This window comes from Papio anubis, chromosome 12 (assembly GCF_008728515.1).
Source record: "Papio anubis isolate 15944 chromosome 12, Panubis1.0, whole genome shotgun sequence".
In the NCBI taxonomy this organism is placed as follows: domain Eukaryota; kingdom Metazoa; phylum Chordata; class Mammalia; order Primates; family Cercopithecidae; genus Papio; species Papio anubis.
Genome location: NC_044987.1, coordinates 122,926,915 through 122,950,349, shown reverse-complemented (window position 1 = coordinate 122,950,349; position 23,435 = coordinate 122,926,915). Strand labels below are relative to the sequence as shown.

The window sequence follows — 23,435 nt, the reverse complement described above, 5'->3', positions numbered from 1 at the left end:
TTCTCCCACCCTTCAAGAGAGCACACCCTGCTTGCCAGCTGGTCAATTCCTGGCTGGCCTCGCCCTCGGGCCCTGGCTGCTGGGCGCCTTCCGTTCGGTGGACTCCTGAGGGCAGGAGGCTGCGGGACTGTCCTGGGCCTCCACTGGGGCTCCCTCAGCTGGGGTGGCTATGGCACCCGGACAGACTTTCCTGCCTGTCTTCGTGGAAGCGATAGGAGCACCGGGTTGTCCTGGGCGGACTTGCTTTGACCTGTCTATCGCCCCCAGAGGCCACGGTGAGGACCTGCAGGCTGACCTGCAGGACAGCCCTCAGGACCCGCTTCCCACCCCTGCGCCCTTGCAGCAGAACCACACACGCCAGCGCCTGAGCGCCTTGGGCCCCCTCCCTCACCAGCGCCTGCACTGGCAGAGGACCGGCTGGGCATGCCTGCCATCTGAAGGACTCAGCCCATGAACCATGCAGACCAGGGAAGGGCCTCCTCCCCAAGGCTGGAGACCTGTTGCCTTCATGGTTAATGGATCCTGACACCTCCAGTCTCAGTGGGCACACAGGCAGTGGTCACCTGCTCCACAGGGAACGCATGGCTCCAGGTGGCCGGGAGTGGACGGGGCCTGAGAGGCCAGCCTGTACCGTCTCCTGAGGGCAGGCTCTGCACTCACAATCGTGTTGACAGGCACCCATTCAGGAGTGGAGAGGGACGCCCCCACCTCGCCTGCGCCCTCCAGCGCCTGTTTCCCACTTGGCCACTCCCAGCTCTGCCTCCAGGAAGGGTGAGGGCAAGGGTGCACCGTGGGGTTGGCGTGTGTGACCCCTGAGCTCTGGGTCAGGGCAAGCTCATGCATGGAGCAGGATCTTGGCATGCAAACTGCAGGATCAAACTGCAAAGGCCGTAAACCAGGAAGCCAGGCCTTGCCCGGGCTAAGGGGAAGGCACTGGGCCCGAAGGAGGAGGGCCACTTCCTGCCACCCCTCCGCCGAGCTCACCTGTGGCACCTCCCCAGGAAGTGCTCTGGCCAGAGCAGGGTAAACACGATAGCCCTGCCCCTCTGGGACCGGGGCCCGGGGACCCAGACTCTTGGCCACACTCATTCCCACCCCCTCATTCCCACCCCTACCCAGGACGGCAGCCGGAGCCTTGGGTCCCTGCATGCGCCTGGGGTGCCTTGTGCCCCTTCACTTCCTCCTTGTCCAGTTTACTGCTGTGGCAGCCGGTGCTACCCGCTGTGTCCGCTGCACCCTGGCCTGTTCTGAGTGGTCAGAGCAGCTGGGCAGAAGGGCCATCCTGGGAGCCAGGTAGATGAGAACAGAACCAGACAGTCCCCCTGTGGTGGGCAGAGGGTGGGGCCTGGGCCTGGCCACGGGGCAGTGCAAGGAGAGGCATCCTGAGAGGGCCTCGGGTGTCCCCACCGCCCCCGACACCCAATCTCTCAGTGCCCAGGCTGGGCAGAAAAGGGGCTTTGGAGGAGCCCCTGCACTGTAAGGAAGGGAGGCCCCATCCCACTCCGGGAGCTCAGGGCCCCAAGCCTGGGTCTGTGGCATGGTTGGGTCCTGCCTGACACCCACCCACTCACCGAAGCCTCTACCCCAGCTTCCCCAGACCTGGGGCGGGCCCGCTAAGGAAAGCGACTCTGCCCCACGCCTGGCGCACCTGAGGGGCGTACCTGGCTCGGCTAAGGCTCTGACCTCCCTAGGGCTGGAGCCCTCCCAGCATCACGCCAGCGCTGCCCCCGAAGTCCCATTGGCAGCGTCCCCCCCCGTGCCCCCCGGCCTGCTGGGGCGCAGCTAGGCCCTGTGCAAAGAAGAGCTCGAGGCCTCGTCCTGCTCATCCCGCGGAGGCGGCCCTGCGCCCCGCCTCTCCCCAGCGCCCCAGCTCCAGGGGCAAGGCCTGCAGAGGGGCCCCCCAGGTGGGTGTTGGGGAGGGCGGAGAGGGCTGGGGCTAGAGCCCAGGCGGGGCAGGGGCGGGGGCGGGGCGGAGCTGGGTCCCAGAGACCGGCGGGGGCGTCTCCATCCCACGCCCTCCTCCCCCGCGCGCCCGCCCGCTCGCTCTCTGGTGACTCCGCAACCTGTCGCTCAGGTTTCTCCTCTCCCAGCCCCGCCCCGGCCCGGCCCCGCCGAGCGTCCCAGCCGCCCGCGGGAGACCGGGTACCGCGGCCGAGGCGCGAACAGACGGACGCACGGGTGAGCGCCGAGGGGACAGGCCGAGCGCGGGGCGCCGGGAGTAGGTGAGCGCTGCGGACGCGGGGGAGCGCGCCCGCCCAGGCCTCAGTTTCCCCAGTGGTGATGGGACGCGGGGCTTCTGGTTCCGGACACTGGGCCAGGCGTGGCGTCGCAGGGCGCGGAGCACTTGGAGGGCGGCTGGGCCGGGGACGCGGGGCAGGGGGCTGGGGTCCTGGCCGGGCCCCCGCCTCTCCTGGACGGGTCCTTCTGCAGCCCGGCCTGCCCACTTCGGTCCTGGGCGGCGGCTGGCGAGCAAGGATATTTTTAAGCCAGCGATGGGTGACTCACCCGCCCCGTCCTGCCCCTTCCCAGCTCTGGGGCTTGGTGGGGGCAATCCCTGCGTCCGGAGAGCGCAGGTGGTACGGAGGCTTCTCCCGCTTCTGTGGGCCGCAGGACCTTCCCGAGGTGAGCACCGCACGCCCACTCCCTGTGGGCCGGAGCCAAGAGGCACTTCCTGGGTGTCGGAGCCCAGAAGGAAGCCAGTGGCCTGGGAAGCACCAGCTGGGTCAGTCTCCAGGTCAGGGTCGGGGGTGGGAGTTTCAGGGGGGAGGGGAGGCTGGGACGGGGGCTGCAGAGGCCCTGCCAGGTGAGGCAGTAGGGTGGGCTGGCAGGAGCCTGTGGGCAGGCGAACTTTGGCCATCCTAGATTCCTGGTCCCTGGGTCCAGCTGCCTGGCGTTGCCCCTTGCTGTGGGGTATCCCTGGTGGCAGGGGAGGGGGAGGCAGGGCCGGGCATGCCTGGACCTTTGTCCCCACCCACCCCGTGCCCAGTCCCGGGGAGGCAGGCCCAGCTGGTGACGGCCCCTCCCCTCGCGGCCCCTCCTCCCCTTGCTGCCCCTCCTTGGTCCCAGCCTCTCCTGGGCCTGCTTAGCACCCAGGCCTTGTTGGCACAGCGCTCCCACGGGGCCTCCTCTGCCTGCTTGGGTCTCCTTCCCTACCCTCAGCTTCCCCAGCTTATCCCTTTCTCCTTCAAGACGTAGCTTCCAAACCAGGACACGGCCAGGGCCTGAGGGGCACCCCCATTCCAGAGCCCCACCCGGCTCCCATGAGGGCAGCCTGGAGCCCCCATGACTCAGCTGACCCCTACCCAAGGTCACTCAGCATGTGGAGCTGGAATTTGAACTTGGAGCTTGTCTCTCTACCCTCTTGCCCTGCTGGGACCTCCTCCCCTCCACAGCCTGACTTGACAAGGCACCCCGCTCTGCCCCACTTCACACCGGGAAAATGACCACAGTACAAAGTGCAGCCTGGGCCTCCAGGGCTTGGACCCCACCCCCAGTGGGCCAAAGAAGCTTCCCCAGGGGGGCGGGGGCTCCCACGGGTCAGGAGGCAGCCCCATACCCAGGTGCTTCAGACCCAGACACCACACCTGGACCCACCCCACTGCAGCCCGGCCCTGCCTGGGCCTGAGGTCCCCCCCATACCCTGCAGGCAACCGAAGGATGAAGGACGGGAACCTGGCCTTCCCCGGGGGGTCGTGTGTCACAGCCCTCTGTGTTTGTGTGCCTGCAGGCCTGGGTGCGAGGGCGCATTGGTGTCTTGCCCAGGTGTGTGCCTGGACACACGTGTCTGGCGCCCTTGGTGAACCCCGCCAGGAATCCCATTAAGCAAACACTCAGGCTTGCCACTGAGCCCGAGAACATTCCAGACATTCTCCACGGAGAGACAGAGGAAGTGGCCACGCCCCCTTGGTGCACCCAGCCCCTCATGGCAGAGGCAGTGCCCCCGGGCCCCCCAGACCCTCCCTCTAGGCCAGACCTGGTGAAACCAGAAAGTCCCGGGTGCTGCGGGCCACTCCCTTGACCCTCCATACCAGCAACGCTGGCTGGTGACCCCCACCCTGGCAGACCCAAACTCTGAAGCCACAGAGGACGGCCCTGTGGCCCTGGCAGGAGGCAGATGGTGTGGACCTGTGGGGAGCTGGTCACAGAGCCACAGAACAGCCAGGTTCCCACAGGGCATAGTCCCCTTGGGGCAAGTCAGTCTGGTTCAAGGCCATCAGGCTCTGCCCATCCCCCTGGGAAGGCCCCAGGGTCCAGCCCAAATCAGACCCACCTGCCTGCCCTGGCAGCTGGGACTTAGTTTCCCCAAAATGCATCAGGGAAGAGGGCAGCGCTGGGAGCCCAGAGACAGGCTCTGGGGATTCTGCCCCTGGGGAGGCCAGAGGCACCAGCTGCCTACCCCATAGCCGCCCTACCTCGTTGGAGGGGCAGTGATACTGTGTGTTGGGGCCACTGGACTGGCTCCCGGTCTCAGCCCCCACCACACCCGCCCTCCAGTCCCTCCCCTGGGCTCGGCTGCCAAGGGTCCTGTGCTGGCCGCGGGGCCACATCCCTGCCCTCGGGGTGAGGAAACGCCACACCCCGGGAACCCCAGGGTTTCCTGCCGCACAGACTGTTCCCGGCCAGGCCTCCCAGGCCCAGGAAAGAACCAAGAGCTGGCCTCTTTGCTGGGGCCAGGGGCCTGAACAGTGGCGTGTGGGTGGTAAGTCCACATGTGATGCAGGAGCCCCAGCAGGCCTGCGGGCAGGAGGCAGCTACAGCCGGGCTCCCTCTGGACTTCAGGATCCACCCCCACCCCCAGCTCCAGCCTCCCACCTCCTGCTACACCTTCCGACCGCATCTTCAGACCGACCAGACCTTCGACGATTTTGCCGGAGACTCTCTTAATTTCTCCGATCCTCCCCACCTCTTCCACTTCTCTCACCTCTGCCCTCTCTCAGCACCCGCCTTAACTTCACTGCCTGGCTTCCTTCCTGACCTTCATTTCTCTCTGAAGTTTCGGCACTGGCATCGATTGCCAACTGGACACGGGCCATTATCTGGGGATGTGGGGCAGGGGTTCTGCCCCCCAAGAGACCCCTACCCAGGCCAGGCCAGTCAGCGCTCTGGCCCAGGGAAGGAGGGGATACGCCAGCCAGGGCCGGGAGGAACTGTCAGCACAGCCCCTCTGTCCACCCAGGTTTGAGACAGGCACTGGCCTCAGACCCGGGCCACACTGAGGTCTGCCCTGGCTTCTGCTGGCCGCCGCCCGGGACACCATGAGCCAGTCCGGGGCTGTGAGCTGCTGCCCAGGTGCCACCAAGTGAGCCCCCCCGCCCATCCCGAATACCACACCCTCACCCTCCGAGTAGTCCCCAGGGAGGGGTGCAGTTTGGCCCTGCCCTCACAGCCCCTCCCCTACAGCGGCAGCCTGGGCCGGTCCGACAGTGTGGCAAGGATGAGCCCCAAGGACCTGTTTGGTGAGTGAGGTTTGAGAACGTGCTAGACGTCACAGGGGAGAAATGGGCACTGCGTCCAGGCCAGGGACAGCCGCCCCTGCCCCACAGCTGTGCCTGGCCTGGCCCAGGGGATCCCTGGGTGCCCAGGGAGGCCTCTGGACCCTCATCAACCTTCTGAAAGCTCCTGGCTGCTGGATCCCCTCCCCCACAGCTGTAAGGGAAGAGGCCTTTACTAATAATTCAGGGAGCATCAATATTGATTCCACTGCACTCCTTGCTGCAACCTGATCACAGGGGGGTTCAGGCAGGATGAGCCGCCAGCTGTCTGCTCCGGGAGAGGGGCCTGGCCAGCCTCCACTTTCCCCCACTCTGCCCTTCCCCAGACACGACCCCATCCTCTCCCTAGCTAGACGCCCCCTTCCCTTGTGACTTTGGACGAGGTGCCTCGTCTGGAAAGCGAGAAGCCCTGGGAGGGCAGGGAGGGTGAAGCTGGCAGCTCTCAGAGTGGGAACAAGCATGGCTGCGACCCCCCTCCTGTCCCCTCACCCTCTGGGACAGGAAGCCCCCCCGGCACAGGCTCCCCAGTCCCCACTCTGAGCAAGCCCGTCGCCTTCTCCGAGCTGCGTCCTTCTCCAAGGGGGCTTCCCTGGAGGGAGGGAGGGGGCTTCCTGCAGGTCCTGATTTCACACCCACATCCTTCCTGGTGGCCAAGAGGTCCACGGAGCGGCCCCCTCTCCGCTTGACTCCACCTTCCCTTGTGGGTCCAGTCCCAACTGGACGGAGGGCTGTGGGTCCTGCCCGTCGGGGTGAGTGACTGGTGTCTCCCCGTTCAGAGCAGAGGAAGAAGTATTCCAACTCCAACGTCATCATGCACGAGACCTCGCAGTACCACGTCCAGGTAAGGCCCCGCCCCCAGGTAAGGCCCTGCCCCCAGGGAGCACCCCCAGGACATGGCTGTCCTCATGCTCCCGTCTCCACAAAAAAAATTAGACGGGCATGGTGGTGCCCGCCTGTAGGCCCAGATACTGGGGAGGCTGAGGCTGTAGTGAGCCAAGAATCGCGCCACTGCACTGCAGCCTGGGCACCTGGGTGACAGAGCTAGACCCTGTCTCAAAACAAACGAAAGAAAGAGAGAAAGAGAGAGAGCTCCAGGGAGAGTGGTCAGCCCATGTTCCGACACCCGCAGGGGCTGGGGGAGGCCAGAGCCAGAACTGCCCACACTGTGCCGGGCTCAGCCATGGGGTGGGGGAAAGCGTCCCTCTGGTTCCAGTCCTGGAAACTGGTGGTCTGAGGGGTGAGGCGGCCCAGGGTGTGCTGGGAAACACTGTGGCTGCTGCACAGCCGTGGATGGGAAGAGCCCGTGGAGGAAATGGTCATCCTGGCCCCAAAACAAGGAACTGGATCGGGAGGGAGCAGGCAGAACAAAGACGCCCTTGATGGAGGCTGCAGGGAGACCCAGGCTGCTTCTCAGGGCCCAGACTGGGCTGCCTGCGCCCGCAGGACCAGCAGCCCGCCCTGAGGGCTTTTCTGTTTTCCTAGGTCAGTTTCATTGACACAGAGAACTCAGGAAACATGGTTTAGGTGTATGTGTGTGTGTAGTGTATGTCCTTTTCTTCCTCTCTCTCTCTCTCTCTCTCATTTGTTTTGGGGATAGGGGTCTAAGCTCCTGTCACCCCAGAGTGCCCAGCTGGGAGGTGCAGTGGCAGTCTTTTTTTTTTTTTTTTGAGACGGAGTCTGGCTCTAGCAACCCCAGGCTAGGAGAGTACATTAGCCAGATCCTCAGCTCACTGGCTCCGCCTCCTGGGTTCACGCCATTCCTCGAGCCTCAACCTCCCAATGCTTTAGGACTGCAAGCGCCCACCACCTCGCCCGGCTAATTTTTTGTATTTCTTAGTAGAGGCGAGGGTTTCACCATGTTAGCTGGGATGGTCTCGATCTCCTGACCTGGTAGTCACCTTCGGCCTCCCAAAGTGCCCAGGATTACAGGCTTGAGCCACCGCGCCCGACTAGTGCGTGATCTTGTCTCTGGCCTCCGCCTCCCAGGCTTCGTATTACTGCCTCAGCCTCCCCGGTAGCTGGGCCTGGTAGACATATCCCTAGTTATTTTTTGTTTTTGTGGAATAGGATCCCTATATTTGCCCAGGCTGGTCTCCAGGCTCCTGAAACCAAGCAATCCTCCATAGCCAGAGCCTGGTAGGCTTGTGGTCCAGCTGCTTGGGAGGCTGAGGCAGGAGGATAAGCAGTGAGTTCAGAAATGGATCCCCTGCAGCCCTCCAGCAGCCTGGGCAACAAGTCTTAAGGCCAGGCGTGGCTCCACCTTCTCAGTCCCCGGCACTTTGGGAGGCTGGATCACCTGAGGTTAAGAGTTTGAGACCAGCCTGGCCAGCATGAGAAACCCACATCTACAAAATAAGGTAGCCAGAGCATCATGGTGCACCTGTAATCCCAGCTGCCGAGGAGAATGAGCAGTCGCTTGAACCCTGGGAGAGTCAGGAGGGATTACAGTGAATCATCTCACTGCACTCAGCACCTCGTGACTGTGAGACTCCGTCTCAAAAGAAAAAGAAAGAAGAAAGGGGCGGTGCACAGTGGCTCATACCATGTCCCCAACACTGGGAGGCCAAGGGTGGATCACCTGATCAGGAGTTCGAGACCAGCCTGACCAACATGGTGAAACCCCATCTCTACTAAAAACACAAAAATTAGCCAGACGTGGTGGTGGGTGCCTGTAGTCCCAGCTACTTGGGAGGCTGAGCCAGGAGAATCACTGGAACTAGAACCCAGGAGGTGGAGGTTGCAGTGAGCCGAGATCATGCAACTGCACTCCAGCCTGGGGGACAGGGCAAGACTCCGTCTCAAAAAAAAAAACAAAAACCAGAAAAAGAAAAGGCCTGGGTACGAGCCGGGCTCCCGGTTGTGGTCCAAGCCTGGGTACGAGCCGGGCTCCCGGTTGTGGTCCAAGCCTACAGGACTCTGCCCTCTTGAGGAGGATCCTGGAGCCTCTCAGCCTGGCTCCTGGACTTTGGCCCCAGCTGGCCTGGCCCGGCCCCCAGCCAGCAGGAGCCTTTCCCATCTGCCCAGGGGCCAACAGAGTGAGGAGCGAATGGTGGGTGGGGTTTTCCTGCCCCTCCCTGATGAGGACACTGGGGCCCAGAGAGAGGGTGAGAGTCTGGTGGGAAATCTCTCCAGCCAGGTGGGGGCCACCTGAGCCTGGGTCCGTGGTTTGCTTTTTTCTAAATTATCACACAGTAAAAGCCATGTGTATGGAGGGGTGTGGTTCTGTTACCACCACAGTCAGACCCATCGGCCCCGTCACTGCAAACCTGTGAATCCCCAACACTGGTGGCCACCCCTAACCTCTGGCAACATTGCCAGCCCTTCATCACCACAGTTTTTGTTTGTTTGAGACGGAGTCTCGCTCTTTCACCCAGGCTGGAGGGCAGCGGTGCGATCTCGGCTCACCGAAACCTCCGAATTGTTCAAGCAATTCTCCTGCTTCACCCTCCTGAGTAGCTGGGATGACAGGCACAAGCCACCGTGCCCGGCTAATTCTCGTATTTTAGTGGAGACAGGGTTTCACCATGTTGGTCAGGCTGGTTTTGAACTCCTGACCTGGTGATCCACCCGCCTCTGCCTCCCAAAGTGCTGGGATTACAGGCGTGAGCACAGCACCCGGCCTCATCACCACAGTTTTGTCTTTTTGAGAATATCCTATAAATGAAGTCATATAGTTTATAGCCATCTGTGTTCTGGTTCCTAAACTTATTTTAAGAAAACCCTGGGGCCAGGCACAGCAGCTTCTGCCTGTAATCTCAGCACTTTGGGAGGCAGAGGCGGGACGAGCGATCACTTGAGGCTTGGAATTCAAGACCATCCTGGGCAGCGAGACCCAGTCTCTACAAAAAAAAATTAAAAATTAGCCTGGTGGTCACATGTCTGTCATCCCAACTCCTCGGGAGGCTGAGGCAGGAGGATTGGTTAAGCCCAGGAGGTCGAGGCTGCAGTGAGCTGTGATCATACCACTACACTCCAGCCTGGGCAACAGAGCAAGACCCCGTCTCAAATAAAGAAAAGAAAAGGAAAACAGTGTAGAGGAAGGCTCCGACTGGGCTACGTGGCATCTTCCCCAGGGCCCCTAGTGGCCATTTCTTCCCTAGTGGCCATATCTTCCCAGGGCCCCTAGTGGACAGGACATTTCCTTATGGGTGGCTGGGGGTTCTCTATAGAGAGACTTGGGTGTGTGGACTGGCCAGCTCTTCTCCCAGTCTGTGGCTTGTCAATGCATATGCATCACTGTCTTTTTTTTTTTGAAGATGGAGTCTCACTCTGTCCCCCAGGCTGGAGTGCAATGGCGCGATCTGGGCTCACTGAAACCTCTGCCTCCGGGGTTCAAACCATTCTACTGCCTCAGCTTCCCGAGTAGCTGGGACTACAGGCATGCATCACCACGCCTGGCTAAATTTTTTTTTTTTTCGAGGTGGAGTCTCACCCTGTCACCTAGGCCGGAGTGCAGTGGCACGATCTCGGTTCACTGCAACCTCCGCCTCGAGGGTTCAAGCGATTCTCCTGCCTCAGCCTCCCCAGTACCTGGGATTACAGGCGCGCGCCACCATGCCCAGCTAATGTTTTGTATCTTTAGTAGAGACGGGGTTTCACCATGTTGGCCAGGCTGGTCTCGAACTCCTGACCTCAAGTGATCCACCCATCTCAGCCTCCCAAAGTGGTGGGATTACATGCGTGAGCCACCGCACCCGGCCTAATTTTTGTATTTTTGGTAGAGATGGGGTTTCACCATGTTGGCCAGGCTGGTCTCGAACTCCTGACCTCAAGTGATCCACCCATCTCAGCCTCCCAAAATGGTGGGATTACAGGCGTGAGTCACCGCACCCGGCCTAATTTTTGTATTTTTGGTAGAGATGGGGTTTCACCATGTTAGCCAGGCTGGTCTCCAACGCCTGACCTCAGGTGATCCACCTGTTTTCACCATGTTGGCCAGGCTGGTTCCCAACACCTGACCTCAGGTCATCTACCTGCCTCCCAAAGCGCTGGGATGATGGACTGAGTCACTGCGTCCTGAGTCACTGAGTCCGGCCTCCGTCACTGTGGTTTGATAAGTGGAAATCAATTTTGATGATGTCCATTTGTATGTGTTTTTCTTTTATGGTTTAAGGTTTTGGTATCCTGTGACTAGAAGTCATCCCTTGACCAAATTTCTGCAGATTTCTTCCGTGTTTTCTTTTATTTTTTGTAAATTAGGAATTAATTGTGGAAGTTCCTGTGTTTTCTTTCTTTCTTTTCTTTTTTTTTTTTTTTTTTTTGAGATAGAGTTTTGCTGTGTCGCCCAGGCTGGACAGGCTGGAGTGCAGTGGTGCGATCTCGGTTCACTGCAACCTCCACCTCCTGGGTTCAAGCAATTCTCCTGCCTCAGCCTCCTGAGTATCTGGGATTACAGGCGCCCGCCACCACGCCCGGCTCATTTTTTGTATTTTTTGTAGAGACGGGGTTTCACCATGTTAGCCAGGTTGTTCTGGATCTCCTGATCTCAGGTGATCCACCCGCCTCGGCCTCCCAAAGTGCTGGGATTACAGGCGTGAGCCGCCGCGCCCGGCCAGTTCCTGTGTTTTCTTTTCGATGCTTCACAGTGTAGGCTTTTGCGTTTAGGGCCAGGATCCATTTTATTTTATCTTGTTATTTTTTTTTGTGACGGAGTCTCAATGTACTGGACCACACTGATTGTTTTGAATGTTGAACCAGCCTAGTCGTCATTTATTCCAAGTGTGTGATCCTTTTTCCTGTGTTGAGGTACTGATGTGGTAATAGTGTGGTTAGGAATGTTTTGTGTTGATGTCCGTTAGAGGTCCTGGTCTGTAATTTTCTTACAATGCCGATGGCAGGTTGTGTGCTGGGGTTATGTTGGTTTTATAAAATGGGCAGGCAAGTATTCCCTCCTCTTCTGTTTTCAGAGTTTGTGGGCCAGGCACGGTGGCTCACGCCTGTCATCCCAGCACTTTGGGAGGCCGAGGCGGGCAGATCACAAGGTCAGGAGATCGAGACCATCCTGGCCAACACGGTGAAACCCCGTCTCTACTAAAAATACAAAAAACTAGCCCGGCGTGGTGGCGGCCGCCTGTAGTCCCAGCTACTCAGGAGGCTGAGGCAGGAGAATGGTGTGAACCCAGGAGGTGGAGCTTGTAGAGAGCCGAGATCGCGCCACTGTAGTCCAGCCTGGGCGACAGAGTGAGACTCCGTCTCAAAAAAAAAAAAAAAGAGTTTGTGAAAGCTTGTTATTGTTTCTTCCTTAGATATTTGTTAGGATTTGCCAGTGCCACCCTCAGAGTGCAGCATTTTCTTTGTGGGAAGGTTTTGGTTATTAATTCCTTCTCCTGCCTGAAACATCTGTAGTGATGCCCCCTCTTTTGTTCTGGTTTCTGAGAATTTGTGTTTTCTCTAGTATTTTTCTTGATCAGGCTTGCTAGGGATTTACCAATTTTATTAACTTTCTCGTAACTAACTTTGGGCTCTGTTGATTTGTCTCTATTGATGTTGATGTCTGTATACAAGTGCGCTGACCTCCTCTTAATTTTCTACCTTCCACTTACTGTGGGTTTTATTTGATTTACTTTTTCTTTCTTTTTTTTTTTTTTTGAGACAGAGTCTCGCTCTGTAGCCCAGGCTGGGGTGCAGTGGCGCGATCTCGGCTCACTGCAAGCTCTGCCTCCCAGGTTCACACCATTCTCCTGCCTCAGCCTTCCGCGTAGCTGGGACTTAAGGCGCCCGTCACCATGCCCGGCTAATTTTTTTTATTTATTTATTTTTAGTAGAGACGGGGTTTCACCGTGTTAGTCAGGATGGTCTCGATCTCCCGACCTCGTGATCCGCCCACTTTGGCCCCCCAAAGAGCTGGGATTCCAGGCGTAAGCCACCACGCACGGCATTGATTCACTTTTTCTACTTGCTTAAGGTGAAACCTTAGATTATTTATCTTTTTTTTTTGTTTTTTTTTCTGAGATGGAGTCTCGCTCTGTCACCCAGGCTGAAGTGCACCGGTGCAATCTCAGCTCACTGCAACATCTGCCTCCTGGGTTCAAGCGATTCTCCTGCCTCAGCCTCCCAAGTAGCTGAGGTTGCAGGCGTGCACCACACCTGGCTAATTTTTGTATTTTCAGTACAGACAGTTTTTTGCCATGTTGGCCAGGCTGGTCTCAAACTCCTGAACTCAAGTGATCCGCCCTCCTTGGCTTCCCAAAGTGCTGGGATTACAGGCATGAGCCACCGTGCCCGGCCAGATTATCGATCTTAAGTCATTCTTCTTTTCTAATATATTCATGGAAAGCTCCACATTCCCCTCGCAGCACTGGTTTAGTTGTATTCCACAAATTGTGATATGCATGTTCAGTTCGGAATGTATCGGGGGAAACCTCAGGATCCCTGACTTTCCGCAACAAGGATGCTTTCTAGTTTTCTTGTGACTTCATCTTTGATGCATAGGTTATTTAGAAATATGCCGCTTTATTTCTAAACATTTAAGGATTTTCTGGTTTTTTATTACGGGTTTCTACCTTAATTCTGTTATGGTTAGAAAACATATTCTGTACTGTTGCAGTCACTTGAGATTTACTGGGACTTGCTCTGTGGCCCAGCAGCCTGGTTTTGCTTGTTTGGTTATATTGTGTGTTTCAGGTTCTACTCTGCCTCTCACAGAGAGATGAGAGAGCGGCCTCATAGTCCCTCGCATGTTTCTGCCCACTTATTCTTTTTTTTTTTTTTTTGAGACAGAGTCTTGCTCTGTCATCCAGGCTGGAATGCAATGAATGCAATGGCATGATCTCGGCTCACTACAGCCACCTCCTCCAGGTTCCAAGCAGTTCCTCCACCACCTCCTGCCTCTGGTAGCTCACAGTTACAAATTGCCCACCACGCCGGGCTAATTTTTGTATTTTAGTAAGTCAGGGTTTCACCATGTTGGTCAGAGCTGGTCTCGAACTCCTGACCTTGTGATCCCACCGCCTCGGCCTCCCAAAGTGCTGGGATTGCAAAATTAGGAAACCCACCGTGCCGAACTTTTTTTTTTTTTTTTTTTTTTTTTTTTAGAGGCGGGTCTGCACAGCAATCACCCAGGCTGGGTGCAATTAGGCTGGCGATCTCGGCTGCTGCAAACTCATGCTCCCAGGTTCAGGCCATTCTCCTGCCTCAGCCTCCAGGTAGCTGGGACTGCAGGCCGCCTGCAGCCCGGCCCCCTAGTTTTGTATTTTTTGGTAGGGGCGGGGTTTCTACATGTTAGCCAAGATGGTCGAGACTCCTGACCTTGCCGATCACGCCTGGGGCCTCCCAAGATGCTGGGATTACAGGTGGGAGCCACTGTGCGACTTTTTTTTTTTTTTTGAGACAGGTCTGGCTCTGTTGCCCAGCCTGGAGTGTGGTGAGTGCGATCTTGGCTCACTGTAACCTCTGCCTCCCAGGTTCAAGTGATCCTCCCGCCTCAGCCTCCTGAGTAGCTGGGATTACAGGCGCCTGCCACAATGCCCAGCTAATTTTTGAATTTTTAGTAGAGACAGGGTTTCACCATGTTGTCTAGGCTGATCTCGAACTCCTGACCTCAGGTGATCTGCCTGCCTCAGCCTCCCACAGTGCTGGGATAACAGATGTGATCCACCGCACCCGACCATGCAAACTTTTATGTTTTGCGTTTTATGGTTGTCTTTGACTGTCCTATAGTTCACGTTAGTGTTTATCCAGCTGTGCCAGCATTGTGCACCGAATGGCCGACCCTTCGTAGGAGGGTTTTACTCAGCGAACAGGGCAACTTGGCTGGAGGAGGGGGCCTGAGCCAGGCCTGGAAAGAGGAGAGATGGAGGGCACAGGGCAAGGGCCAGGCTGGCCGCAGATCCTCAGGGATGGGTGCATCCCGTACGCACTTGTTGAGGGTCCGCTGTGCACCAGGCTCTGCCCTGGACCTGGGGACACAGCTTAGCAAGTGGCAACTGGAACCCCGCCTGGGAGTAGCGAGCACGCCGGACATGTAGCACGCCGCGTGCAGCGCGACGTTGGGTCTGATTCAGGAAACAGGGCAGTCGGGGATGGGGTGACGGCTGGCATTGTAGCCAGGTGGCCACACAGGGGATGTCTGAGAAGGAAGAGAGCTGGGGAGGCTGGCGCAGCCAGTGCAGTGGGCGGGTGCTGAGCCCGTGCCAGGAGGTGGGCAGGTGAGGATGGTGGCACAGGGCCGGGCAGCAATTGGAATGCTTTTGAGGGTATTGTCAGGACACAAGCATGGTCCCCACAGATGCCTGCCAAGGCAGAATAGAGACTCCCCCCACCAAAGGCGGGGCCGGGCCCCCGTCCTACCACCCTACCCAGGGTTGGCTGTGGCCCCTCAGCCCCCCAGGCTGTGGCCCCTGGGGGCTGGGCTTTCAGCACAAGGAGGGCTCTGCCTAACAGTGACCGCCCGCCCACCCCCAGCACCTGGCCACATTCATCATGGACAAGAGCGAAGCCATCACGTCTGTGGAGGACGCCATCCGGAAGCTGGTGCAGCTGAGCTCCAAGGAGAAGATCTGGACCCAGGAGATGCTCCTGCAGGTGAACGACCAGTCACTGCGGCTGCTGGACATCGAGTCTCAGGTGGGGCCCAGTGCCGGTGGGGACAGGGAGCACGGTGGGTAGAGGCGGCGGCAGCCACTGGCTGCAACCCTCATGTGCGGCCAGGCCTCTCTGCAGGGCCGGCCATGCCCCATCATTCTGCTCCCTGGAAGAGGATGGGACGAGGGTGGGCAGAGAGGGCCGCAGGGAACTGAGTCCAGGGAAGTTTGGAAGCCTGGGTCAGCCTTGCTGCACAGCAGCGGGGCGTGTTGGGGCCTCATTCTCATCTTTGGGAGCCCATTTCCCAGCGGCGCCAGAGGGGCTTGTGCTCCAGGCGTGTCCACAGTTCCGGCCACTCCCTGCCGGTGCCTCATGGGTGCTCACAGCTCCGGTCACTCCCTGCCGGTGTGAGTCTTGTTGGCGCGACGTGTCCCCGCAGGAGGAGCTGGAAAACTTCCCGCTGCCCACTGTGCAGCGCAGCCAGACGGTGCTGAACCAGCTGCGCTACCCGTCCGTGCTGCTGCTTGTGTGCCAGGACTCGGAGCAGAGCAAGCCCGACGTCCACTTCTTCCACTGCGACGAGGTGGAGGTGAGGCGGCACCGGGCAGGGCAGGGCGGGGCTCCGCAGCATTGTGCCCTGCCCTCCCGGCCACCTGATGCCCGCTTTCCCAGGCAGAGCTGGTGCACGAGGACATCGAGAGCGCGTTGGCCGACTGCCGGCTGGGCAAGAAGATGCGGCCGCAGACCCTGAAGTAGGGCAGAGGGAGAGCAGGGTCGCAGCGGGGCGGAGAGGGGAGGAGCCAGGCAGGGAGGGAGGGTCAGGTGTGTTCCCGTCGGGGCTGAGCAGGACCCCCTCACCCTCCAGGGGACACCAGGAGAAGATTCGGCAGCGGCAGTCCATTCTGCCCCCTCCCCAGGGCCCGGCGCCCATCCCCTTCCAGCACCGCAGCGGGGACTCCCCGCAGGCCAAGAATCGCGTGGGCCCGCAGGTGCCACTCAGCGAGCCAGGTAGGCTGAGGGGCTGGCGGGGGCTCCACAGGGCTTGTTGTGAGGGGCTCGGTGAGCAGCCGCCATGTCCCCCATCAGGTTTCCGCCGTCGGGAGTCACAGGAGGAGGAGCCGCGGGCTGTGCTGGCTCAGAAGATAGAGAAGGAGACGGTGGGTGCCTGGGCATGGCAGGTGGCCCCTCCCTTCCAGGCCCCCAGCAGTGGGCACTGGTCCCTGCCGCCCCTCCGGCCAGTCCCCAGCCTGTGGCTGCCCCTCCGCAGGTTTGGGGCCATCCCTGCAGCAGGGCGGGGCAGCGGGGAGTGTCTGAGGCTGACCCCTGACCCCCTCTGACCCCAGCAAATCCTCAACTGCGCCCTGGACGATATTGAGTGGTTTGTGGCTCGGCTACAGAAGGCGGCCGAGGCTTTCAAGCAGCTGAACCAGCGGAAGAAGGGGAAGAAGAAGGGCAAGAAGGGGCCGGCAGGTGCAGGGGCCAGGGACGGGGCCAGGGACGGGGCCACTCATGGAGCTGGGGAAGGTCTGGCCCACACAGATGGGCTGCATGGGACACAAGGCACAGGGGCTGGGGAGACCAGGGCCAGCCCGGCTCACACGGTGCCTCCCATGCCAGAGGGCGTCCTCACGCTGCGGGCACGGCCCCCCTCTGAGGGCGAGTTCGTCGACTGCTTCCAGAAAATCAAGCTGGCGATTAACTTGCTGGTGAGTCCCGCGGCCCCAGCCCTGGCCCAGCGTCTGTGTGAGGGGTGGGTGGAGGCCCCGCCCCGGCCCCTGCTCACTGGTTCCTGCCCCCAGGCAAAGCTGCAGCAGCACATCCAGAACCCCAGCGCCGCGGAGCTCGTGCACTTCCTCTTCGGGCCTCTGGACCTGGTGCCTGGGGCCGGGCAGCAGGGGCGTGCGGGGTGGGAGCCCAGAGGCCTCTGGAGCATCTGTCTCCCCGGGGTCGGGGTCGGGGTCGGGGCAGCAGGTGCCCGTTTTGGGCAGCCCAGTTCACGCTGTGTGGCCACACTCTCTGGGGTCCAAAGTCCCTTCCCGAGGGCCAGCCACGGGGGTGCTGGACGGGGGTCTGTGGGCCTCAGTCCCTTCTGAACCTCGCTGTGCTCCAGATCGTCAACACCTGCGGTGGCCCAGACATCGCACGCTCCGTCTCCTGCCCACTGCTCTCCCGAGATGCCGTGGACTTCCTGCGCGGTCACCTGGTCCCTAAGGAGATGTCGCTGTGGGAGTCGCTGGGAGAGAGCTGGATGCGGCCCCGGTATGGCAGGGCGGAGTGGTGCCGGAGCTGCATGGGGGCCAGCACTGCACAGGGGTCAGCTTTGGGGTCCTGGGTGGGCCAGTTCTTGAGGGGCAGGGCTGACTTCAGGACCTCCCACCCCAGCTCCGAGTGGCCGCGGGAGCCGCAGGTGCCCCTGTACGTGCCCAAGTTCCACAGTGGCTGGGAGCCCCCCGTGGATGTGCTGCAGGAGGCCCCCTGGGAGGTGGAGGGGCTGGCGTCTGCCCCCATTGAGGTGAGAGCACCAGCAGCCCCCATCCCCACCCCAGCCCCAACACCACCCCTCCCCAGAGCTCCCCTCCCCAGCCCCGACACCCACCCCTCACCAGAGCTCCCTTTCCCAGCCCACCTCCACCCACCACCCCTTCAGCTGCAGCTCAGCTGCCCCCAGCCCTGCCAGGAGAGGCAGCCCATGCCGGCATCACCAGGCTTCAGGCTCCGTCACCTTCAGTGGTGTATCAGTCACAGCACATTAGCCGAGCCCCTGTCTTATGCCCCCTTGTCCTGGGACCCAGCCTGCCCCTGCCCTCCTTACCCAGCCCTGCCCCATGTCTAGCTCAGGCCGCCCACCTTCACCACAGGTGAGTCCAGTGAGCCGACAGTCCGTACGAAACTCCCAGAAGCACAGCCCCGCTTCAGAGCCCACCCCCACGGGGGATGCCCTACCACCAGTCAGCTCCCCACATACTCACAGGTAAGCCCCCCTCAAAGTGAGGGAGCATGAAAGTGAACCCCTTCAGAACCTACAGGCTCTAAAAACATATGGGTATGCTGCCACCAGGTGGTAGCAAGTGCATTGGTCAAGCGGTTTAAAACACCACTTTTCCAGATTTGAAGTGGTTTTAACTGTATGATATATAATTAATGGAAACATTTCAAAAGTCATGCACACATTCTCTACCCTAATATATCAGCTTTGTCTGTGCATCCACATGTATTAGAACCAAGGTCAGAAACTTACTAAACCACTGAACTTGAGTGGTTTCACCAAACACTGTCACCCTGTTGGGACTGCTTCAGGCCCAACCTCTGGTAGAGCCACAAGAGGAGACTGGGGTCCTGGGCTACTGAAGCCCCTCCCCTCCCTCTACCCCCAGCCCCAACCGTTTCCACAGAGGACAAAGAACAAGCCCATAGCACTACTGGGAGTCCTGTCTTTCCTCGCCTCCCCTCTTCCCTTCTGTTCCCATTCCTGGTCCAGGATCTGTATGGGAAGCCCCTGACCCTGCCACACCCCAGGATTCAATTTTGGGGGGAAGGGGGGCCAGAAATCCATCTTCTAAGCAAGCATGGCCTTCCCTTGCCCACAATGTCAGCCTGGCTCTCATAGTCCCTGGCCTAGGACCGTACTTAGAAACATTTTACCCTTTGACTTCAGTTCCTGGTCTGTCCACCCTGGCTCTGTCCTGACAGTCCATGGCCCCTTCATTTCCCTGAGCGCCTGGACATGGGAGCTGCCCTGATGACCAGGGCCACACTGTCCCAGACGGATGGCCTGGCCAGGTGACAGCCACAGGCCTGCTACATGCCAAAGCCAGGACCCCTCAACCAGAGGCAGCCCCCACACGCTTTTGAGGTGCAGGTCCCACCCCACAAAGAGGAGCTGGAGACCCATCCTCCACTGGACCATTTGGGCTGTGTTCAGTCCTCAGAGGGGCTGTGGCTCTGAAGACATGCTGGCCCTCATTGGCCAGCTGGGGGGAGCTATGACCCTGGCATTTCCCAGGAACGCCCTTGGCTCTGGTTCCCCTGGGGTGCTGGACTAGAGACCCCTGAGGTGGCCTGGGATGGGCCAGCCTTGCTGTGCCACAGGCCCCTGCGCCACGCCCACCTCCTGCCTGCCCCGCCTCCACGCAGGGCCCCAAAGCTCTGGGGCTGTCACAGTTTCCATTCCCGGCTGACGCTGCCTGCAGCCTCTCTCCACGGTGACCTCCAGAGCAGAAAAGAGGCAGCCAGCCGTGCACCTGGGAAGCTGCTGACCCCCAGCCGCTGCCCAGGTCTCAGAGAAGACCCCCACCAGCCTGGGCCTCAGCCCCTCCTGTTCCTCACAGGGGCTACCAGCCAACACCAGCCATGGCCAAGTACGTCAAGATCCTGTATGACTTTACAGCCCGAAACGCCAACGAGCTATCAGTGCTCAAGGATGAGGTCCTAGAGGTGAGGGGGCTGGACAAGGGGGACCAAGAGGGGGAAACGGGGCAGGGTTTCAAGGGGGGGGGCTATCAGGGGAGGTGGGGAGCGGTCCAGGACCAGGCTGGGTGATGCCAGGACGGGGCACAGCTGCCTGCCCCTTTCTCCAGGGTCCCCGCCCCTGGGCTCTGATCAGGATCTGCAGCCTGTTGGAGGGGCCTCCCTATCTTGGGGATCTCCAAAGGCATGCAGGGACCCCTGTGCCAGGCTGGGGGGAGCGTCTGCACCATGTGGACCCAGCAGGGGCCTGTCATTCACACCCACCCAGGAGCCCCCACGTCTGCACTGGCTGCATCTGCCAGCCGGAATCCAGGCCACCCACTGGGGGACAGAAAGTGGAGCAGGCTGGGGGGAGTGGGCCACATCCACAGCCTGGTTAGGCGGTTCATGCCTGTAACTGCAGCACTGGGAAGCCAAGGCGGGAGGATCCCTTTAGCCTACGAATTTGAGACAAATCTGGGCAACACCTCGAAACCCCATCTCTACAAAAAATATAAAAATTAGCTGGATGCAGTGGTGTGCGCCTGTGGTGCCAGCTACTCGGGAGGCTGAGGTGGGAGGATCGCCTGAACCCAGGAGGTCGAGGCTGCAGTGGGGAGTGATTGTACCACTGCACTCCAGCCTGGGCGGCAGAGTGAGACCCTGTCTCAGAGAAAAAAGAAGGGTCTCCCAGACTCCCTGAGGCAGGGTGGGGAGGAGTAGCCCAGCGAGGGATGGAGGGGTGGAAACAGGGCTGCGGAGAGGATGGAGCGAAGCGGGGCTCCGGGAGACCCTGGGGCGCGCCCCGACCTCTGTAAAGCGGAACCAGCGGGTGGTCCCAGCCCCGCAGAGCCTGGATGTGGGGAGGGGCTGACGGTGCGCCCCACAGGTGCTGGAGGACGGCCGGCAGTGGTGGAAGCTGCGCAGCCGCAGCGGCCAGGCGGGGTACGTGCCCTGCAACATCCTGGGCGAGGCGCGGCCCGAGGACGCCGGCGCCCCCTTCGAGCAGGTGAGCCCGCGGGGGTCCCTGGGGTCGCAGCCTCCGAGCCTCCTGGAGCAGCCCCGCCGGCGCCCAGCCCCGCCCGCGCCCAGCCCCTCCCCAATGCCAGCCCCGCAGCTGGAGAGGCTGGGGCAGGTGCAGGGCTCCCTGGGCAGAAGGGAAGGGCTGGTCCGCAGGCCAGGGGAGGGGTGGGGTCCCGGGCAGGTGCTGGGAGGCGGGGGCGGGGCGTGGGGAGCCTGATCGCCTCCCGCCCCCGCAGGTCGGTCAGAAGTACTGGGGCCCCGCCAGCCCGACCCACAAGTTGCCCCCAAGCTTCCCGGGGAACAAAGACGGTGAGAGCTGCTGCTTCCAGGCGGAGGTCCCGGGTCCAGGGCCACCTGGGGGAGGAAGGGTGGGGAGGTCCCTGGGCCGGGGGCGGGAGCAGGGGCAAGGCAGCGGTGGGCCTGAGTCGCGCCCCCCCTCAGAGCTCATGCAGCACATGGACGAGGTCAACGACGAGCTCATCCGGAAAATCAGCAACATCAGGGCGCAGCCACAGCGGCACTTCCGCGTGGAGCGCAGCCAGCCGGTGAGCCAGCCGCTCACCTACGAGTCGGGTCCCGACGAGGTCCGCGCCTGGCTGGAAGCCAAAGCCTTCAGCGCGCGGTGAGCGGGGGATGAGCGAGGGATCCGGGTGGGGGGTGGGAGGCGCGGCCCAAGGTGCGCAGCGGTCGGGGCGGGGCCCAGGCAGCCTCGCCCACGGTGCGGCCCTGACGCCCACCCGCCCGCCCCCAGGATCGTGGAGAACCTGGGAATCCTGACTGGGCCGCAGCTCTTCTCCCTCAACAAGGAGGAGCTGAAGAAGGTGTGCGGGGAGGAGGGCGTCCGCGTGTACAGCCAGCTCACCGTGCAGAAGGCCTTCCTGGAGGTGAGCCCGCTTGCGCTCCTGCGCCTCGCCCCTCCTGCCCCCCCGCCCCTCCTGCCCCTGCGCCCTTCCCGCCCCCGCCGGTTCCTGGGGTCGCAGAGCAAGGGGGAGGCCGGTACCCGGCCCTGTGGGACCCCCGGCTGAGGCTGCCCCCATTTCTCCCTAGAAGCAGCAAAGTGGGTCGGAGCTGGAAGAACTCATGAACAAGTTTCATTCCATGAATCAGAGAAGGGGGGAGGACAGCTAGGCCTGGCTGCCGCGGGCGGGGGCCTGCGGAGGGGAAGCCCACGCCCAATGCATGGAGTATTATTTTTATATGTGTATGTATTTTGTACCAAGGACGCGGAGGGGGCGCGGTGCTGGCTAGGGGTCCCTGCCTCTGTCTGGAGGCACAAGGCCCATCCTTAGGACCAGCAGTACCCAAGGCCCCAGCCCATACCAAGACCAATCTAAGCCAAACCTGCCCCCTGGTGGTGCCAGCCCCTTGTCCACCTTCCCCTGAGGCCACAGAACTCCCTGGGGCTGGGGCCTCTTTCTCTGGCCTCCCCTGTGCACCTGGGGGGTCGTGGCCCCCGTGATGCTCCCCCATCCCCACCCACTTCTACATCCATCCACACCCCAGGGTGGGCTGGAGCTCCAGGCTGGCTGGGCTGAGCCCCGCACACACGCAGGGTTCTGCTCCCTGAGGGGGGCCTGGGAGGGGCTCCAGCAGGAGGTAGTGGCTGCCATTGGGGGGAAGTGGGGGAATGACACACGCTTCACCTGCAAGGGCCGAGGATGCAGGGGACACCATGCAGGCTTCAGACACCCCCAGCGCCCACCCTCACAGGCCCAGGAGTGGAGCTTTCTCTGGCCAAGTTTCAGGCCAATGATCTCCGCATGGTGTTGGGGGTGCTGTTGTGTCTTGGTGCCCGGACTTGAGTCTCACCCAAGAGATAAGAGGTGGCCCAGGCACCAGGGCGAAACAATTAAACCAGTTAAGTCTCCCAGGAGCCGTGTGTCTCAGTTCCCTGGGAGTGGGAGTGGGTCCTGGAGTCCCTGAAAACTGCACCTTTTCTAAGCACTGCCAGGCAGAGGGCAGGCCATCAGCCAGGCTGCTCAGCCCCTGAGCCCAGAGGGGACCCTGCCCACTTCTCTTCCTGTGGCCCTCCCAGGCCCGGTGACCAAAAGGCCCAAAGCCTGTCACCCAAGCCCAGCTTTCACTGGGCACAACCCTAGTGGGAGTGATGGGGACAGAGCCAGCTCGGCCAGATGTTCGGCAGGCCCCAGGAGGGGCATGAGTCAGAGGGCAAGGCCGAAACTGGATTTGGAGATCTTAGCCCAGGCTGACGGAGGCTCCCGAGAAGGGGGAGCGGGCCACACTCAGCACCCTGCCTGGGAGAGGCACCTGACGGCCCATCTGGCGTCCACCTGAGCCACACCCTTGGAAGGGCCTTTGGTGCCCTCTGCCGGCCGCTCCATGTGCTGCTGTGGGTGGCCGCCAGGGGTGCCCTCACCCTGGATTGGTGGCAGGAGGCAACCCATAACCCATGTGTCCCCATAGCAGCCGTGCACCCAACCCTGATGCGGAGCATCCAGGGACGCAGTCCTGGGGTCTTGGCCTGGGCAGGGGCGACTGTCGGGCTGGGCTGGGGGGTGTGTGTCCCTTGCCTGATCCACCACCCAGCCAGGCCTGGATACCAGGCCACAGAAGCCCTGACTCACAGCTCAGCCCACACTGGGCCAAGTCGTAACCACAGTGTCCGGTTGGGATAGCGGGGAGTGTCTAGTGCCGTCTGAGCCACGACCTGGGCTTGATGGCCACCATGGCTCCTCCAGGCCCCCAGACCCTGTCAGATGGACCCTGCGGAGAGAGACAGACCCAAGAGGAAAAGGGGAGGGATGGGGGCGCTGGCCCTCCTCCCTGCAACCCTCAGCTCCTGCTGCCTGCCGAGCCCCCACCTCGGGACTGGGATAGGCACCGGGGCTACATCTGCTCCTAAAGGGGCTTCTGTGGGCCCCGGGATGCTGGGCCTTGGAAGTGAGGGAGGCTGCCCACTCCCCGACCACCCCCAGCAACAGGGCCCTGCCT

The 23,435-nt window shown here is 61.0% G+C and overlaps 1 protein-coding gene across 4 annotated transcripts; it reads left to right on the top strand.

The window, feature by feature from the left end:
- The first annotated feature begins 80 nt into the window (after positions 1-80).
- On the top strand, positions 81-22,356 carry EPS8L2 (EPS8 like 2). Of its 4 annotated transcripts, XM_031653850.1 has the most exons (23): positions 81-1,904; positions 2,075-2,222; positions 2,530-2,734; positions 5,177-5,299; positions 5,401-5,456; positions 6,269-6,333; positions 14,895-15,056; positions 15,454-15,603; positions 15,687-15,766; positions 15,880-16,022; positions 16,101-16,171; positions 16,358-16,484; positions 16,632-16,720; positions 16,814-16,888; positions 17,125-17,273; positions 17,397-17,526; positions 17,873-17,985; positions 19,343-19,448; positions 20,350-20,469; positions 20,720-20,792; positions 20,925-21,105; positions 21,235-21,367; positions 21,531-21,679. In XM_031653850.1, exons 4-23 carry the CDS (start codon positions 5,256-5,258, stop codon positions 21,609-21,611), a joined length of 2,148 nt encoding a protein of 715 aa, XP_031509710.1. In that variant the 5' UTR covers positions 81-1,904; positions 2,075-2,222; positions 2,530-2,734; positions 5,177-5,255; the 3' UTR covers positions 21,612-21,679. The 4 variants fall into 4 exon arrangements, with proteins under 4 accessions (XP_031509710.1, XP_009183477.2, XP_009183476.2 ...); XM_009185213.4 differs by lacking the exons at positions 81-1,904; positions 2,075-2,222 and having other exon boundaries at positions 2,250-2,722; positions 20,720-21,105; positions 21,531-22,356; XM_009185212.4 differs by lacking the exons at positions 81-1,904; positions 2,075-2,222 and having other exon boundaries at positions 2,250-2,734; positions 20,720-21,105; positions 21,531-22,356.
- Positions 22,357-23,435: the final 1,079 nt, after the last annotated feature.

Excerpts from the sequence above, each read along its gene's own strand:
- EPS8L2 (XM_009185213.4), top strand. The coding sequence starts at position 5,256 with ATGAGCCAGTCCGGGGCTGTGAGCTGCTGCCCAGGTGCCACCAA. Across the intron at positions 20,470-20,719 it reads CCGGCGCCCCCTTCGAGCAG|GTCGGTCAGAAGTACTGGGG; the intron begins GTGAGCCCGCGG and ends CCGCCCCCGCAG. Across the intron at positions 21,106-21,234 it reads GCCAAAGCCTTCAGCGCGCG|GATCGTGGAGAACCTGGGAA; the intron begins GTGAGCGGGGGA and ends GCCCGCCCCCAG.